The 17,341-nt window shown below is 45.6% G+C and overlaps 2 protein-coding genes across 2 annotated transcripts in view; both read right to left on the bottom strand.

Moving 5' to 3' along the window:
- Positions 1–386: 386 nt before the first annotated feature.
- The window catches only part of fibcd1b (fibrinogen C domain containing 1b), a gene marked incomplete at both ends in the record, with an annotated part of 218,001 nt that continues 201,046 nt past the window's right edge, over positions 387–17,341 (bottom strand). The window contains 2 exons of the mRNA XM_083794061.1: positions 387–652; positions 7,524–7,703. Coding sequence (XP_083650187.1) covers positions 387–652; positions 7,524–7,703 — 446 coding nt within the window. The remainder of the gene's footprint in view (positions 653–7,523; positions 7,704–17,341) is intronic.
- Positions 14,700–15,728, bottom strand: LOC310879578 (palmitoyltransferase ZDHHC4-like; the record flags this gene model as incomplete). Its single annotated transcript, XM_083794353.1, has 1 exon — positions 14,700–15,728. One exon carries the CDS (start codon positions 15,726–15,728, stop codon positions 14,700–14,702), a length of 1,029 nt encoding a protein of 342 aa, XP_083650479.1.

Raw genomic sequence — 17,341 nt, forward strand, 5'->3', positions numbered from 1 at the left:
ACAACAGCATCTCCGCCATGTGTTCTTCTCCGAGGGGTGACGCGGATTAGAAGATGGACCGCGCGGGAGGGATAATGAGAAACCGGCACGACACAAATAGCCTCCAAGAGCCCCCGACGATGGAGAGGGAGACGAACGCCAAGCGCCATCGCAGGACAGCAGGAAAACAACCGGAAAACAGCAGAGTCAACTAATCAAGGAGGTAATGTTTCAGTCAGTAAACAATATCAAGACAAGGAACTACAACCTAGACGCGTCAAAAGTTGTGTTTTCGTTTCTTGTTCCATGTTTTAGTAATATATATATATATATAACATCTTCGTCTCATTCGCTTGTTCTCATTTCGCTCTCCGGGCGCCGGCCGGGGGGGGGGGGCCCTATATAGCTCATTTGCTCTCGGGGTCGCGGGTGGGCCGCATCTTCATCTCGGAGAACTTGAGGGAGTACTGCCAGCCGGTCCAGGAGGACCACTCGATGCCGTCGGCGTAGGAGGTGTGCTGGCCGCGCAGGTACTGGCCGTTCAGGTTGGACGTGTGGCAGTTGCGGTACCACCAGGCGCCGTGGTAGAAGGCGGCGCAGTTGTTCTCCGAGTGGTCGTTGTCCTTGTCCTTGGTGGTGAACTTCATGCCGTTGTGCTTCAGCAGAGCGTCGCCTGCAAGGAGGGCACAGAGAGGTCAGAGGTCAGGGGTCAAGGAGGGCACAGAGAGGACAGAGGTCAGAGGTCAAGGAGGGCACAGAGAGGACAGAGGTCAGGTGGGTGGGTGGCAGTGTTGTTTTTGACAGCACAATTTTGATTTTCAGTCAAAGTCATAGTTTTCGTTTAGTTTTCGTCACATTTTAGTCACCTGGAATGTTAAAGTGTTAGTCTAGTCGACTAAATGTCGTAACACACACACACACACACACACACACACACACACACACACACACGTCATGAAATGAGTAAGGAAAAAGTTTAGGAAGAGAAAAGGAAAGGAAAAGAGATGAGCCAAATAATTAGTTAGAGATTAAAACGATAATTAAAAGATTAAAAAAAGAATCCCTCTGAGAATAACATGCATATAGCCTCTCCCTGCTTTTGGCCTTAATTCAAGCAAGCCAATAGCTTTCTTCAAGAGAATTTAGCTTCTTCAGATAATAGGAACCGAGAACTAATCAGTAGACAGCTCCACACAACGCTTCTGTGATTTATTGCCAAATAGCAGAGCGATCCCACAATCAATCAGTCCCAGAAATATAGGAGACGAGAGAGAGAGAGAAAACTAAAAGGTGTCTCTACAGAACGTCAATCATCATCATTATTATCAAAAGCAAGTGGTCATAATGCCTTGTAGTCCATTCATCATATTATTATCATTCTGCTTTTAATATCACCTCCCTAATGATGCCATTATTAGGATGTATGGGTCTCTTGACGCACTGAAAACTAGGAGGTGGAGTCCCTATTTGAACCACCTGCTCTAAGCAATAATAATGTAAAAATTTGAATGACCGTTTTTTATAATTTTTTTGAGTGGTGCAACCACTCCCTTACGGAGCGGTGTGGCTGGGTGGCTGGGTATGAGCACGAAAACAACATGGTTGTTTTTCACCACCTGTGCGCAAGCTAACGCACACACACGCACATATTAACTGTATATATGATGCTTTCGGGTGTGCCAGTGTCGTGGAAATCTATATATAAACATGTAGAATACTCAAAGTTACAGCCCTGGTTTATGACGTCACTGTCCACACATGGTCATGCCTTGTGGCTATATGTTGGGGGTTGTCTGTGGGAGAAGAGGAGGGCTATAAAGGCTGTCAATTGTTGAGACTCTGGGAGTCAGACTGGGTTTTCCATACATGAGTGTAAGTCTGTCTCCTGCTCGAGTAAATCTCTATATTCTATACCTCAGAATTCTTGTGTTGCCTCATTATTCATTATTGTGATTTGTCTTTTGAGCACATGTCCGCAGATTCCATTACACCAGTATAGTACAGTACAATACAGTACAGTAGAGGGACTGCCGCACGGTAACTCTGTCATTTCGGACGCGGGGCGGCACGCCGGAGCCACAATCTGCATTCAAAGATGTTGGTTGAAAAAAAAAAAACGGAAAATCTTTGAATGCAAATTGCGGCCCCTAGATGAGTCACAGAGAAAAAAGACAAAAACATTTTTTGGGAGCGTTTTACTCATTGTTGGCCGTCTGAATACCAAAATAAAAAAAAAGGTCATTACATTTTGACATTATTGCTTATAGCAGCTTTAAACCCTCCATCTGACAGTGGTTCCCAAACTGTTTAGACCCAAAAGAGACATTACACGTTTGCTCGGTAGTCGAGACCCAAACTAATGAAAATAAGCAGTTTGTAGATATGCAATTTTCACTACTTCTTAAACTTATTTTTCTTTTCTTTTTTTAATTTCATTTGGGATTTTATTCATAAACTACATCAAATTTCTTTGACAAAAAAATTGCCAATCTATAAAGCTCACTACACAGTGCAAGATCGGTTATTTTGGGCAAATGTTCCCTACAGAATAGGAAAGCTGGGGTTCCAGCGGTTAAAATAATGTCTCTCGTTTGGCCTGCGAAAACAACACTGGCTTTATAATGCACACTGTAAAAGTGTCAAGTGTTAATTAATCCATTTTATTACTTGATTGTGTAAATGTCTCACCTCTCTCTAAGAGGTGTGTGTGTAACTGTAACCAGCCTGTAACCTTTTCATTGAGAAAGGTACACAGTATGACTTTAAGTATTATCCCATTAAGACCTACTGTAGGGGCAGATTATACAAATTATTCTTCTAAATCTTCTAAAAAACTGTTGGGTTCTCAAACCTTTTCATGTCAAGGACACCTAAAATATATCCTATGGTTGGCCATGGACATGCATCTCAAAATAATTTGTTCAGGGACCCCCAGAAGCAAAGATTTGAGTAAATGGTAAATGGTCAATTTATATACCGTAGCGCCTATATCCAAGGCGCTTTACATAGATTGTGCATTACATTCACACATTCACATGTATATCTGCATATTTATGAATAGCCAGAGTATAAAATAAAGTGGTCCAATACAGCTCAAATCTAAAATGGACACTTTCCAGGTTTTAAATGGGTTACATGTATGCAAGTACACCACCAGGCGTTTATGCCTATACGCCTCCGGTAATGTCACTGTCACATTATGACACACATGAGATGGACGGGTACAGTTTAGCTGGTGTCATACAGTACGATAAATATAAGGCTGAACACCGTCTTCGCTGGAGAGGCTTATGTCAACATCAGCCGTCTTGTTTCTCGCAGGTAATTTGCATTCGTTTAGCATCTAATTGTAATGTGACAAGTGATTTCCCCACTGGGTATAACCCTTGAAGAGCGAAGCAGACTTAAAGCGGCAATTCCTTTGTGACAATATTGCAAGAGATCTCAAACTTCAGCTGAGTGGTACAGTATGTTCCTGGCTGCTCGCTCACCTCGCAACTCCCCATTTCAATGGATTCATATTGTGACTCTTTTTGATACAGAGACGGCAAGACTAACTGTTCAGGAGGAGGATTTTTCTTTTTATCCAAAATGAGTTATTAGCACAGGTGGACTCTTCACATACTAGAGCATGCCTGAAATAAATGTCAGATCTGAAATCGACATGTAAATATGAAATAAATGCACCGAAGTGAACCTTTCAAGCCTGCTTTCTCAACTCGCTGTTTTCTGCAAGTCATTACTCTACAGTATAAGCCATATATCTCCAAAACGGGTGGGTCAAACTGAACAACCAATGTCAATTTGAAGCTATGATTCCCTGCTTTCACATGACATGGCATGACTGGTGGCAACGCCACCAGACCCGGTGCCCCTCCGTCATGGTCACAAAAAGCAACCGCTCCCTGATGTGTCAGGTGTTTCCAAGTTGTCTGATTATCTGTATATTGGCTCTATTCCAAGCTTCTGATCACGGACATATTCTTGATTAGGCTAATAACATTCCGTCCATTTGCCTCTCTCTCTCTCTCTCTCTCTCTCTCTCATAAAGCTGACTCCACACTGTGAACAGACTGGGTGGGTGTGGTTGAGAGGGTGGGAGCCAGGTCTGTTGTTGACTAGGCTCCAGATGAACAGCTCATCGGGGCATCAAATCATCCCTTAACCCATTTTGGACTGAGGTCGATTAAAAAAAAATGCTTCTAAATCCTAAAAAAAATCTGAAAAACACATGTTTCTATGTCAGTGGTGCTCAACCTTTTTCATGTCAAGGACCCCCAGAATTATCTCTATTGGGCCACGGACCCCCATCTCAAAATATGTAGTTCCAGGGACCCGCCCAGAAGCAAATCTTTTAGTTAAAAATGTTCGCTCTGAAATATATATCCAATGATTTGCGCCACATTTTAAAGATTTTTCAAAAAATAGCAGACCTACAAGCTCGTAGCGCGCCACTCGGTGGCGCGCTATGAGCTTGTAGGTCTGCTATTTTTCAATAGCTAAATTATAACATAATGTTTAAAACACCAAAAGGGGTTCCCGCCCAAAATGGATTAATTGCCCGGGGAGTGGTCATTCAGCACCTTGTCCTCTGTGGCCGGCTCCGCATCTATCCCACTCTCCGTCTGCTGTTGTTACCATGGCAACCCCAAGTAGAGAGAGAGAGATAAATAGATAACAGCGTGACAAGGCAAGTCTAAGTGTGCATGTTGTGTACTGCCACACATTTTGGGTTGGAGGAGAGATGATGAGGAGGGAGGGAGGGAGGTGGGGCAGCCTAATGGCCTCGACAGTGTGATGATGATGAAGTCCATTGGACACAGAGGGGAATCAGGGCCCTTAAGAGGCATCGTTCGCAGGGTGCTGCTGGGTGTCACCTTGGAGGGCCGAGGGGAGCCAGCAGACTCCTGCGAAGACCATTAGCGTCCAGCTGCTGCTCCCAGCCCCAAAAAAATGAAGACCTGTCCACTTGAACGCAGATCAGCCCGCGTGCCAAATAAAAAGAACAACCCTCGCGGCCGGTTCCTGGAGGGAGGGAGGGAGGGAGGGAGGGAGGGAGGGAAGGAGGCAGGCGATCGGAGGGCGGCAGGATATGCTGAGTGGGGATAAGCAGCATGCCTACCCAACAGCGATGTGACTCAAACTGTCTGACCGGTGGCACATCATCAGTTCAAGGTTATCCGTCTGTACGGAGGACAGGACAGGAACATACCAGGCTTTTTGAACAGACACCAGATCTGGGACCAAAAAAAAATGCATGGTTTATTCCCAGAATGCATTTTTCTTTTTTCGTCCTGTTCTTTCCTACACCACTGTTTCCTCCTATCCTTTTCAACCACTAGCATTCATATTCTGGGGGTGTACATACATTGGCCCAAAATAGCAGATCTACAAGCTCTCAACGCATCGCAATACAGAGCCAACTCAGGTCCATTTGACTATACGTCTAGAGCAGGGGGTCTTCATTTCTTTTCAGGCCAAGGACCCCTTAGCTGAGAGAAAAGCAGAGACACCCCCGCTACATTGTGTTGCAGATTAAACTATGTTCCAGATATTCATAAACTTCTTCTTTGCTGGGTGCATGTTAATGTGAATTCTCAGCTATACTCATACTTTCACCTTTCACTCTGCACTTGGTCTGTTCTCCTTTCCCTCTACCACAAACTTCACTGACTGACGCATGTCAATACAAGATCTGCTAAGAGGATTGAAATACCCAGAAAAGCACAATGGCTTGTGGTCCTCCATTTTCAATTCATCAGAACATTTATTATCACAGTTATGAGCTGCTATTTTTGGCTACGGTTCTCCTCAGAATAGGGATGTTATAGGGTCCAATCACACAAAGATTTGGCGACCTCCCTGTACTCTGAGGGGCCCTGTACTGCCTGTAGTTACTCTGAAGACCCCCTAGGGGTCCCGGTCTAAATGGTTTAATCTTATGGCACCTGTCCCATCCCCCTATAGCCATACTGTACCTGTGTCCACATACATCTTCCTTTACCCTCTTCCTCATTTCCTTTACTCGCTTCTCTTCCATTTCTCACACCTGTCCCCTCGGTTGCACCATTCTATTTTGCACCCCCCCCTGCCTTACCCTCATTTCCACCAATCTCCTCTCCTCTCCTCTCCTCTCCTCTCCTCTCCTCTCCTCTCCTCTCCTCTCCTCTCCTCTCCTCTCCTCTCCTCTCCTCTCCTCTCCTCTCCTCTCCTCTCTGTCCCCATTCTCTCTGTATTCTCAGAGCGACGCTCTCCCCAAAGGTCCTTTAAATTGCTTCTTCATTTCAACGACAGCTTTTTGTTGACGCTGCAGGGTCAAGGGGAGCAATTAATTGGAAGTAATTTAATCAAGGTGACAAGCAAGCTTTGCTTGGATCTTACGTTTAAAAATAAACAACATTTAGGAACAAAGACACAGACGCGAACAATTCCTCTGTCGGGATTGTTTCACTAGAGGATCAACACTCCCTGAAGCATACACTGTTTTCTGATTGGCTGAGGGCTCTGCATGGAGAAGAACTGGCACAGCGTCAAGACAAGTTTCGGGAAATCACTGTTAAGAGAAATGTACATGTTAAAGATCTCTTAGACTTAGATGATAAGTCTGTCCATTGCTATGGCACACTAACAGGCCAGACATCATGTTTCTTGCGCAGGCTGTCATTAAGCCAAAAATATATGGTTCAAATCGGTCAATGAACATCTATGTAATGTATTTGTTAATTAATAATTGTAGAGAAATCGTCCCTCAAGGCTATGGGATTATGCAGGCAATGGACCAGAACAAGTCAATCAGGCACCTCTCCATCACATCTCACGGCCCGAAACGTCGTGTCCTATGAATAAAATGTCGGTGTTTTAACTAAATAAACACTGTTGGAGCAAAGACTATGTGTGCGGACTTCTCCTTCTCTGTAAGTACCTCTCCATCACATGTCACACAGGTCTGACGGATGAGCCGGGTGACGCCACTGTCAACAAACGCAGGGGAAGAAGAGGGGGAAAGAAATCGAGAATGGGCAAGAAACTCTATAGTGAAAAGGCAGGGATTTCCGTTTACCACTTTTTTTTTCTTTTTTGTGGCTTTCACCTTTATTTTATATTTTTTTATGGCGGGACAGACAGTAGGCTGACAGGAAATGGGGAGAGAGAATGTTTGAACCACAAAAAGTATACAGAAAAAGGGTTTTATTCTGTGTGCAGGGTCTTAGATATTTACCTATTGGAAGGTCTTTTAGCGTGTACAAGTAACGATATGTTTTTCCTTAAGTGGGTCTGGAACCCCGTCAACGCTGAAAGTCCCTAGAACCCACTTTGAGAACCACTCACTGCACCCAAGAAAATCTTTCTTTTAAACAGTATCAGGTATGTGGATAATTGGAGGATTCTCAAAGGGATACATCAAAGAGCAAAATAATGTGGAAACTAACTATGTGGACACTATGTGTCTAAGAACAAACTTTTTAGGAAAGGAAATAACAAAACAAAACAGAAGCAAACTAACAAAGGGAAACAACATTTCCAATTCTAATGCCGACGTATACCTGCATTTCCAGTATAATCTCCCACAGTCAGAGGGTATCCGTCATCATCAGGATCCACGGAGAAGAGGCCCACTCCAAAGGTGCCATACTGGGCGTACGCTGTGCTGTTCTCAAAGTCCTCCAGGTCGATGCGAAGCTCGTAATTACCTTGGATGGATAGGGCATGGATCTGCTTCAGTCCTGGAGAGAGAGAGAGAGAGAGAGAGAGAGAGAGAGAGACCAATTAGAAACACCATCTCTTGTTGCTTCCTGGTGAATCATTCAAAGTTGAGTTTATACCTGCCTTCACCATCACAACATTTATTAAACTTAAAATACTGCAATGAATGTCCTTAATGCTGCGTTCACATTGGCAACAACACGTATGAACAACACGTATTCAAATATATAAATGTTTTCATACAATAAAGGATGGATGGACCCCCGTGCTGTTCCAAAGCAAAAAAGGCTCCCCTCACTTCACACGAGATGTGATTTCTGTCTAGACTGAAAAGCATTTTCACCAGTTGTTTGCATGAACAGGGACATAGGGTTCATATACAGTATGCCTACAGAGTATGCAGTGTTTTCAAAATAACCGTGGTAGTCATCAACTGGCAGGAATTACATGGAGGCCATGAAACTATGGATTTTTCATGATTCTGAATCCATTGCAAGCATTTGTTGTGCTATTTTTCCAGGTCATCACATGTGTGATGACCTGCATCATAAATGCACCATTGTATGGTGCATTTATATAGCGCCTTTATCCAATTAAGGCACTTTACATAGATTACCTATACATGGAAAAATAAGTATTCATTATTTCTGTGGACTTAACGTTGTTGTTGTTGTTGTCTGGTCCTTCCTGTCCTATCATTTGGCATTATGTACAAAAAAGCATCCACTAAAAATAAATAAACAAACACCAAAGGCCTTTGAAATGGATGACATTCCAGGCCTTGGTGGTAATCATGATTATAAGAGTGAATGCTTTAAGCTCACACAAATAATAAACATACTCTCTTGTGATTTTATTTTTGGCAGCAGGGCAGAGCTTAATTAACGCAGAAGCATGCTCCGTCACCTCAGAATGCACTTTCAAAGGCATTTATTTCTAACTTCACTTTCCCTCCCTTATAATAATAATGGATTGCATTTTTATAGAGCTTTTCCAAGTGCTCATAGAACTTTACCCATTCATTCATACATTGGGAGGTGAAGCAGCGTCCTCACTTCCCACATTCACACACCAATGGTGGCAATCTCAAACGGACCGACTCACTGGAGGCAACGTGGGGTTCAGTGTCTTGCCCAAGGACACTTCGACATGTGGACAGGGGGAGCCGGGATTCGAGCCGCTGACCCAGGGATCATTGGACGACCTGCTCTACCTCCTGAGCCACAGCCGCCCCCATCCATGTCCCTCCCTGTGAGCCATTACTATATCACTTAGCTGTTGTTTCAGGACCACGGACAGTGCTGTTTGGTGTAGGCCTATATGAGGTGTTGTTTCAGGACCATGGACAGTGCTGTTTGGTGTAGGCCTATATGAGGTGTTAGATCAGGACCATGGACAGTGCTGTTTGGTGTATGTCTATATGAGGTGTTAGTTCAGGACCATGGACAGTGCTGTTTGGTGTAGGCCTATATGAGGAGTTAGTTCAGGACCATGGACAGTGCTGTTTGGTGTAGGCCTATATGAGGTGTTAGATCAGGACCATGGACAGTGCTGTTTGGTGTAGGCCTATATGAGGTGTTAGATCAGGACCATGGACAGTGCTGTTTGGTGTAGGCCTATATGAGGTGTTAGATCAGGACCATGGACAGTGCTGTTTGGTGTAGGCCTATATGAGGTGTTAGATCAGGACCATGGACAGTGCTGTTTGGTGTAGGCCTATATGAGGTGTTAGTTCAGGACCATGGACAGTGCTGTTTGGTGCAGGCCTATATGAGGTGTTAGATCAGGACCATGGACAGTGCTGTTTGGTGTAGGTCTATATGAGGTGTTGTTTCAGGACCATGGACAGTGCTGTTTGGTGTAGGCCTATATGAGGTGTTAGATCAGGACCATGGACAGTGCTGTTTGGTGTAGGCCTATATGAGGTGTTAGATCAGGACCATGGACAGTGCTGTTTGGTGTAGGCCTATATGAGGTGTTAGATCAGGACCATGGACAGTGCTGTTTGGTGTAGGCCTATATGAGGTGTTAGTTCAGGACCATGGACAGTGCTGTTTGGTGTAGGCCTATATGAGGTGTTAGATCAGGACCATGGACAGTGCTGTTTGGTGTAGGCCTATATGAGGTGTTAGATCAGGACCACGGACAGTGCTGTTTGGTGTAGGCCTATATGAGGTGTTAGATCAGGACCATGGACAGTGCTGTTTGGTGTAGGCCTATATGAGGTGTTAGATCAGGACCATGGACAGTGCTGTTTGGTGTAGGCCTATATGAGGTGTTAGTTCAGGACCATGGACAGTGCTGTTTGGTGCAGGCCTATATGAGGTGTTAGATCAGGACCATGGACAGTGCTGTTTGGTGTAGGCCTATATGAGGTGTTGTTTCAGGACCATGGACAGTGCTGTTTGGTGTAGGCCTATATGAGGTGTTAGTTCAGGACCATGGACAGTGCTGTTTGGTGTAGGCCTATATGAGGTGTTAGTTCAGGACCATGGACAGTGCTGTTTGGTGCAGGCCTATATGAGGTGTTGTTTCAGGACCATGGACAGTGCTGTTTGGTGTAGGCCTATATGAGGTGTTAGATCAGGACCATGGACAGTGCTGTTTGGTGTAGGCCTATATGAGGTGTTGTTTCAGGACCATGGACAGTGCTGTTTGGTGTAGGCCTATATGAGGTGTTAGATCAGGACCATGGACAGTGCTGTTTGGTGTAGGCCTATATGAGGTGTTAGTTCAGGACCATGGACAGTGCTGTTTGGTGTAGGCCTATATGAGGTGTTAGATCAGGACCATGGACAGTGCTGTTTGGTGTAGGCCTATATGAGGTGTTGTTTCAGGACCATGGACAGTGCTGTTTGGTGTAGGCCTATATGAGGTGTTAGATCAGGACCATGGACAGTGCTGTTTGGTGTAGGCCTATATGAGGTGTTAGTTCAGGACCATGGACAGTGCTGTTTGGTGTAGGTCTATATGAGGTGTTAGTTCAGGACCATGGACAGTGCTGTTTGGTGTAGGCCTATATGAGGTGTTAGATCAGGACCATGGACAGTGCTGTTTGGTGTAGGCCTATATGAGGTGTTGTTTCAGGACCATGGACAGTGCTGTTTGGTGTAGGCCTATATGAGGTGTTAGATCAGGACCATGGACAGTGCTGTTTGGTGTAGGCCTATATGAGGTGTTGTTTCAGGACCATGGACAGTGCTGTTTGGTGTAGGCCTATATGAGGTGTTAGATCAGGACCATGGACAGTGCTGTTTGGTGTAGGCCTATATGAGGTGTTAGTTCAGGAACATGGACAGTGCTGTTTGGTGTAGGCCTATATGAGGTGTTGTTTCAGGACCATGGACAGTGCTGTTTGGTGTAGGCCTATATGAGGTGTTGTTTCAGGACCATGGACAGTGCTGTTTGGTGTAGGCCTATATGAGGTGTTGTTTCAGGACCATGGACAGTGCTGTTTGGTGTAGGCCTATATGAGGTGTTGTTTCAGGACCATGGACAGTGCTGTTTGGTGTAGGCCTATATGAGGTGTTGTTTCAGGACCATGGACAGTGCTGTTTGGTGTAGGCCTATATGAGGTGTTAGATCAGGACCATGGACAGTGCTGTTTGGTGTAGGCCTATATGAGGTGTTGTTTCAGGACCATGGACAGTGCTGTTTGGTGTAGGCCTATATGAGGTGTTAGATCAGGACCATGGACAGTGCTGTTTGGTGTAGGCCTATATGAGGTGTTAGATCAGGACCATGGACAGTGCTGTTTGGTGTAGGCCTATATGAGGTGTTAGATCAGGACCATGGACAGTGCTGTTTGGTGTAGGCCTATATGAGGTGTTAGATCAGGACCATGGACAGTGCTGTTTGGTGTAGGCCTATATGAGGTGTTAGATCAGGACCATGGACAGCGTTGTTTGTTGAGAATAGAGCGTCCCAGTCCCCTTCATTACATGACGACGACAGGCCCGGAAGAGAATGCCCCATACATTTTTCCCATAGACATTTCAAATATTTATTTAAAGACATTTAAGCCTCGGACAAAGCCCACTCGGCTCCTGACAAATCATGACAATAAACCAAATAATTCGAAAGAAGAAAAAAAAAAGTTGTACCATGCCCTTTTTGTCTCTTCCGGGCCTGTCGGCGTCATGAAAGGGGGCGGGACTGTGACGCTCTGTATGAGGTGTTAGTTCAGGACCATGGATAGCTCTGTTTGTTGTGTGTACTGTACTGTACTGTACTGTACTGTACTGTACTGTACTGTACTGTACTGTACTGTACTGTACTGTACTGTACTGTACTGTACTGTACTGTACTGTACTGTACTGTACTGTACTGTACTGTGTGGGCAGAGATCGATAGACAGAGCAAACAGCCTGGTTGCTTTTTGTGGTCGTAAATACAGCAGAACGTCTGGCCCTAATTCCATTTTCCTTCACTGTAGCAATCCACAGACAGAAGAGCAAGAAGAGAGAGAGAGAGAGAGAGAGAGAGAGAGAGAGAGAGAGAGAGAGAGAGAGAGAGAGAGAGACTGTGGCCTCCCCCTATGCTTATATCATACATGTTATATTTGGTGTTCAGCTACTACTATACATTCTTATGTGAGTTCTCTGATTAATAAATGCGTTTTGATTTTTAACCCATTTAGGCCTTTTTTAATTCTTCTAAATCCTGAATTTCTGAAATATTTTCACGATTTAAAAAACATAGCAGACCTACAAGCTCGCTATGAGCTTGTAGATCTGCTATTTACAGCTAAACAGTAGATGTTATTCAGCCTTTTTTTAGGCTATTGCGTGGTAAAATAAATCATAAAGAACTAATTAAATCATGCTCATGGTCTCCAGGACATACTGATTTACAAATTAAGCACAGCAAAAGACAACATATGTTTTAGGATGCTGGCAGCTTTACGCACCCTTTATAAACAAATATGTTTTGTCTGCTCCTACTCTTTTCAACAAAGCCTGACGTTGCTGTTAACTCCCTGTTAACTCCCTGTTAACTCCCTGTTAACTCCCTGTTAACTCCATACTTGATGATACTGCACATACAGTATCAAAAGTAACAGATCTGCAAGCTCGAAACCTGGCGCAAAGCGACACATTTCAAATCGGCTATTTGTGTCCTACACAAAGATTACATGATGTACGATGATAAGAGCGCCCCTCACTTCACACGGGTGTGGAGTTTTTCATTTGAATGTGGAACAGTTTGGTACACATTCAAGCTTTCCACCCGACAGATCACTGCCTGCCTCCATGTGAATCATTTTATCTTTGTTTAATTTCAAGGTCTGCTCCTTTTTTTTCCTTCGATACAACATCAAAGATAAGCTGATCTACAAGCTCAGAATATGTCGACAGTGAAGTGCAGTGATTTTCAGGGAATGTTCGACAGAATTGGGATGCTATAGGATTCATGTGGTGGAAATACAGTTCCCAGTGAAGTTGCAAATGGTAAACTTGCATGAATGTCTGGGCTCAAATGTATGCGCCTTCCAAGTACTATCCAGTGTACTAGTGTACTATTCAGTGTAAGTAAGTAAGTAACTTAACCCATTCTGAACGGGGAACCCATTTTGGTGTTAGCATCACGTTATGCTTTAGCTATTGAAAAATAGCAGATCTACAAGCTCATAGCGCGCCACCGAGTGGCGCGCTACGAGCTTGTAGATCTGCTAATTTTTGAAAAATCGAAGAACGACTGACATTTTTAAAATCTGTTCTCGGGTCAGAATGGGTTAATCAGACCAGTGTGTGTCCAGTGGAAACCTCGTATGAATCTGATCTCAGGTCAGAATGGGTAAGTAGCCTTGCCGAGCCATGAGGCCCATAGAGGCCAGGAGCCTATCTCCTGTGTCTGTAGCGTGAGGCAGCTTGATGTACACTATTCAGTGTACTATTCAAATATTGATGAATATGGTTCATGTTCAGGCCAAGGTGAAAAAGTGGTGATCATGTCTGAGACCTTTTTTCGGAGTAGGTCTGAAGGCTGTTATGACAGAAAATCTATAACAGGGATAGGTATCTCTATAGAGCATTCAGGGGGTGATGTGTGCGTGTAGACGGGAGGAGGAGGTTGGCATCTTCCTCGGCTCCCAAAAAGCCTTCATTGGATTTTGATTATTGTCGAAAATAAGGTCTATCATCATACTTATTTTGTTCAACAAGATCCTCTTCACAAATGAACACAACTATTATGTAATTACGGTATACTTTGTGAAGTGTAAATGCATTTGCCATAATAATAATAATAATAACTAGAACTGCACTCTGTCGAGTGCCTACTATCTAGAACACAGCTCTATGACTTGCACTTTTCCTCTGGTACAAGATGATCTCTCTGTAACCTCTATTCTACAGAGATATTCCTTATTTTTCCTTTAAATAACCTGAAAAGTATTTTGAAACTATTTTGACAACTGTTGAAGGAGATGATTCATTTTTTAACAATTCAAAAACATTCTTTCGTTACGTAATTAACAACAATCAATTAAGTAATGATGTAATTAATACGGGTGAGTGACGGGTTATAACTGGCTCTCAATGGTGACGTAATAAAGATTTGTTTCAGTGTCGGGTGGATTAAAGGAAATGCCTCTAATAAAAAAAGAATGTTAGGCCAATAAAGTAACTCCACTCCACTCCTCCATAGTGGCATGACTTCAAACTCAACACATATTTATCTGTAATAATGTCCGCAGCAACAGCACTTTTCAAAGTATTCATTATTTTATGAGTTAGAACAAAAGGTGAAAGTGTTTTAAGCCCATTGACATATTTTAGGCATCAAAAACGCACTGAAACTAGACTGGGTCCAATTAAGTCGGATCTTGGATTAGGATTAGTGTCTAAATTGAACAAAATGGACCCCTTACGGATCCATGTGTACACTCTGATGGGTATATCTTATCAGGGTCAAATTAACACTGCTGGTTTTCATTGCATTTGTGTTTCTTCATTTCTCGTGAACGGGACTGGGTCGTGCAAGGAGAGGAAAACCTCTCCCAGGTTTCAGGTGTCCTAATCCGCGAGCACAGAAGTGTGTTTTGGCGTGGTCCGGAGGCGGGCCGTGGACGCGGTCTGTTGTTGTGGAGCGCTGGCCGGCGTATGAGCTCGGCTCTTGTTCCACTCGTTGAAGGTGCGGTCGCCCAGCGCCAGGTAGGCGTGGAACAGAGTGTACCCCGCCAGGACGACGAAGACCAGGACCAGGAAGCTCAGCATGAACACGACCCGAGGGAAGGTCAGGAAGAGTTGCTGCACCGCGAACGCGGCGGGCATCCACCGACCGTGCTCGGGGGTGGTACGTACTAGGGGGGCGTAGAACAGACCGCGCTCTACGTAGCCGGCTCCCAGGAGGCCGGACCTCAGCGCGACCCGTCGAAGCGCGCCGGCCGTGAGAAGCGCCACGTCTCCGGCCGTGGCGCACAGGCTGCACAGGTACAGCAGGAAGTAGTCGTGGTTCCGAGCGCCGATGCAGTTGTTGACCCAGACGCAGTGGTGGTCGAAGCGCTCCACGCATCGGTCGCACACGCGGCAGTGTTTGGAGCGGCCCGGTCTGACCAGCCGGCAGGTGGGACAGGAGACGCCGGGAGGGGACCGTGTCCTAACGGCATCGCGGGGATGCGACGGCTGCAGCGGCCGGACGCCCGCTCTCCCCTTCGTTATGGTGCCCGGGTCCGTGGTGACACAGCGGTACAACAGGTGGGTGTTGACGGCCAGCAGGACGTAAGGCACGGCCAGGCGGGGCAGAGTGGCCGAGTCCGTCAGCCTACAGAGGCCCAACACCTCGTAGGTGAACTCTGCGTACACCGCGCCCTCCAGCAGGACGTGCAGGCAGACGAAGGCGTTGTTTCTCTGGTAGTCCAGTCCGTGGAATGCCCTCCGCCAGGACCTCTGAAGCCATTGTGGCGTAACTAGTGCGAGAGACGCGGATGTGTAGCCGAGGAGGACACTGAACGGGGTCTGCCGCCGCCCTGAATATCTGAAGACCAGGACGATGCACGTCAACACCAGAGCAACGTCGATGGCAAAGAGGGTGAGGAAATCCATGGTTCCTCGTGTTGTTATTATTATTGCGAACGCAGTGAGCCACTTACTATGAGACCCTGCTGCTCATGTCTGTGTGTCTGTCCCGCTGTGACACCACCCGCCCGCCACCAGAGGGCGCAGCTGTAGCACACACACACACACAGGGCGCAGCTGTAGCACACACACACACACACAACCACACACACACAAGCTGCGTTCGCTTCCCGCGTTTGCGCGTCTTACTTGTATGATAATGTAATGTATACACATAGCTAGGCTAAACTGTGGTGTATATTCATCTTTCGCGCAGACGGAATGAAAGCCTGGGTATCGAGGCTATGGTGTATATAACACTGAAAGGTACCACTACAATTAACCATTTCCTAGTCATTTCATGTGTCATGAATGATCAATCTGTATCTATGCACAGCAATGGTATTTAATCCACAGTGTCGTCACATGGTGAGGTCATGCATGTGGCAGGTTCAAATATGGTGTAATGTGGGTAGGTGTGCTGGTAGGAACCCGTGTTACCCGAGATCCTCACATATCTCCTGAGTGCCACTGCATGGTTGGAACCCGGCGAGGAAAATAGCACGGCTCTCCTTGATGCCCATGACTTGAACAGAGCGGAACTATCCCTCTTGAAGCATGCTCAGGTGGAAAGCTTCCCAGGGGAGTTAGCACTAATCTACATAGGACAGACCATTCCTAGAAGCAGCAGACTACCTCCTCTATAGCTCCTGAGTGTGCTGCGTTTCCTCACCTGGTGGTTAGACAGTTTCAATGTGCTGATCACACCAGCGGTTTAGGTGCTTAGCTCTGGACCTCTTCAGAGCTAGGCCGTACAAACCCATACACTTTGAGACGAGAAACTTTGAAACCAGAAGTGCAAACAATTAGAAAACTATGAACACTATTGCTCGCCATTCCAGGGTCAACATCGTGGCACCATTGAAATGATAAAATGTCTCATACCCGCAGGTAACGCTACAGAGAAGAAGAGGTTTGTCTTCTTGGACGCCTGCATGTATTTTTATGTGCAGCCTATTCATGTACACAAGGACATGAACGAGGCGTTCATGGACCACTTGGAAATCCTACCGCTGTTTACACAATACCCCCACACTGAGAAGACAAAAGCATTCAAAACAAAACCATGTCTCTCTCTCTCCTACACATGCATGTGTGATTGTGCGTGTGCGCACACCCCCCCCCCCCCCCCCCCCACACACACACACACACACACACACACACGTGTAAGTCAAGTGAGTCCCTTCACATGCAGAGCTCATGAGTGACACACATGAGCTTGAGCACTGCATGCAACAGCTTCCATTGAAGTCGCTCCAGCTCAGAGTGAAAGAGAGCAAATGGAGAAAACAGACGGATAGAAAGAGCCAGAGGAAAAGAGGTTGCTCTCATTTCTCATCCCGTATTCCTACCTCTCTTTACTCATACTTGTGTGTCGTCCCCCCCCCCCCCCCCCCCTCCCCACCCCCTCCTCTCTCGTTCCTCATGTCTCCCCCTCCTGCTGTGTTTGGAGTGATCGCACTTCCAGGGCGAGTTCCCGTCTCCTGGGCTGATCAAAGATTCAAAGATAGGCTACAGGAGGGTGAGTGTGTTGACAAGCA

This window comes from Protomyctophum parallelum (genome assembly GCF_964188405.1).
Source record: "Protomyctophum parallelum genome assembly, chromosome: 21".
NCBI classification, from domain to species: Eukaryota; Metazoa; Chordata; class Actinopteri; order Myctophiformes; family Myctophidae; genus Protomyctophum; species Protomyctophum parallelum.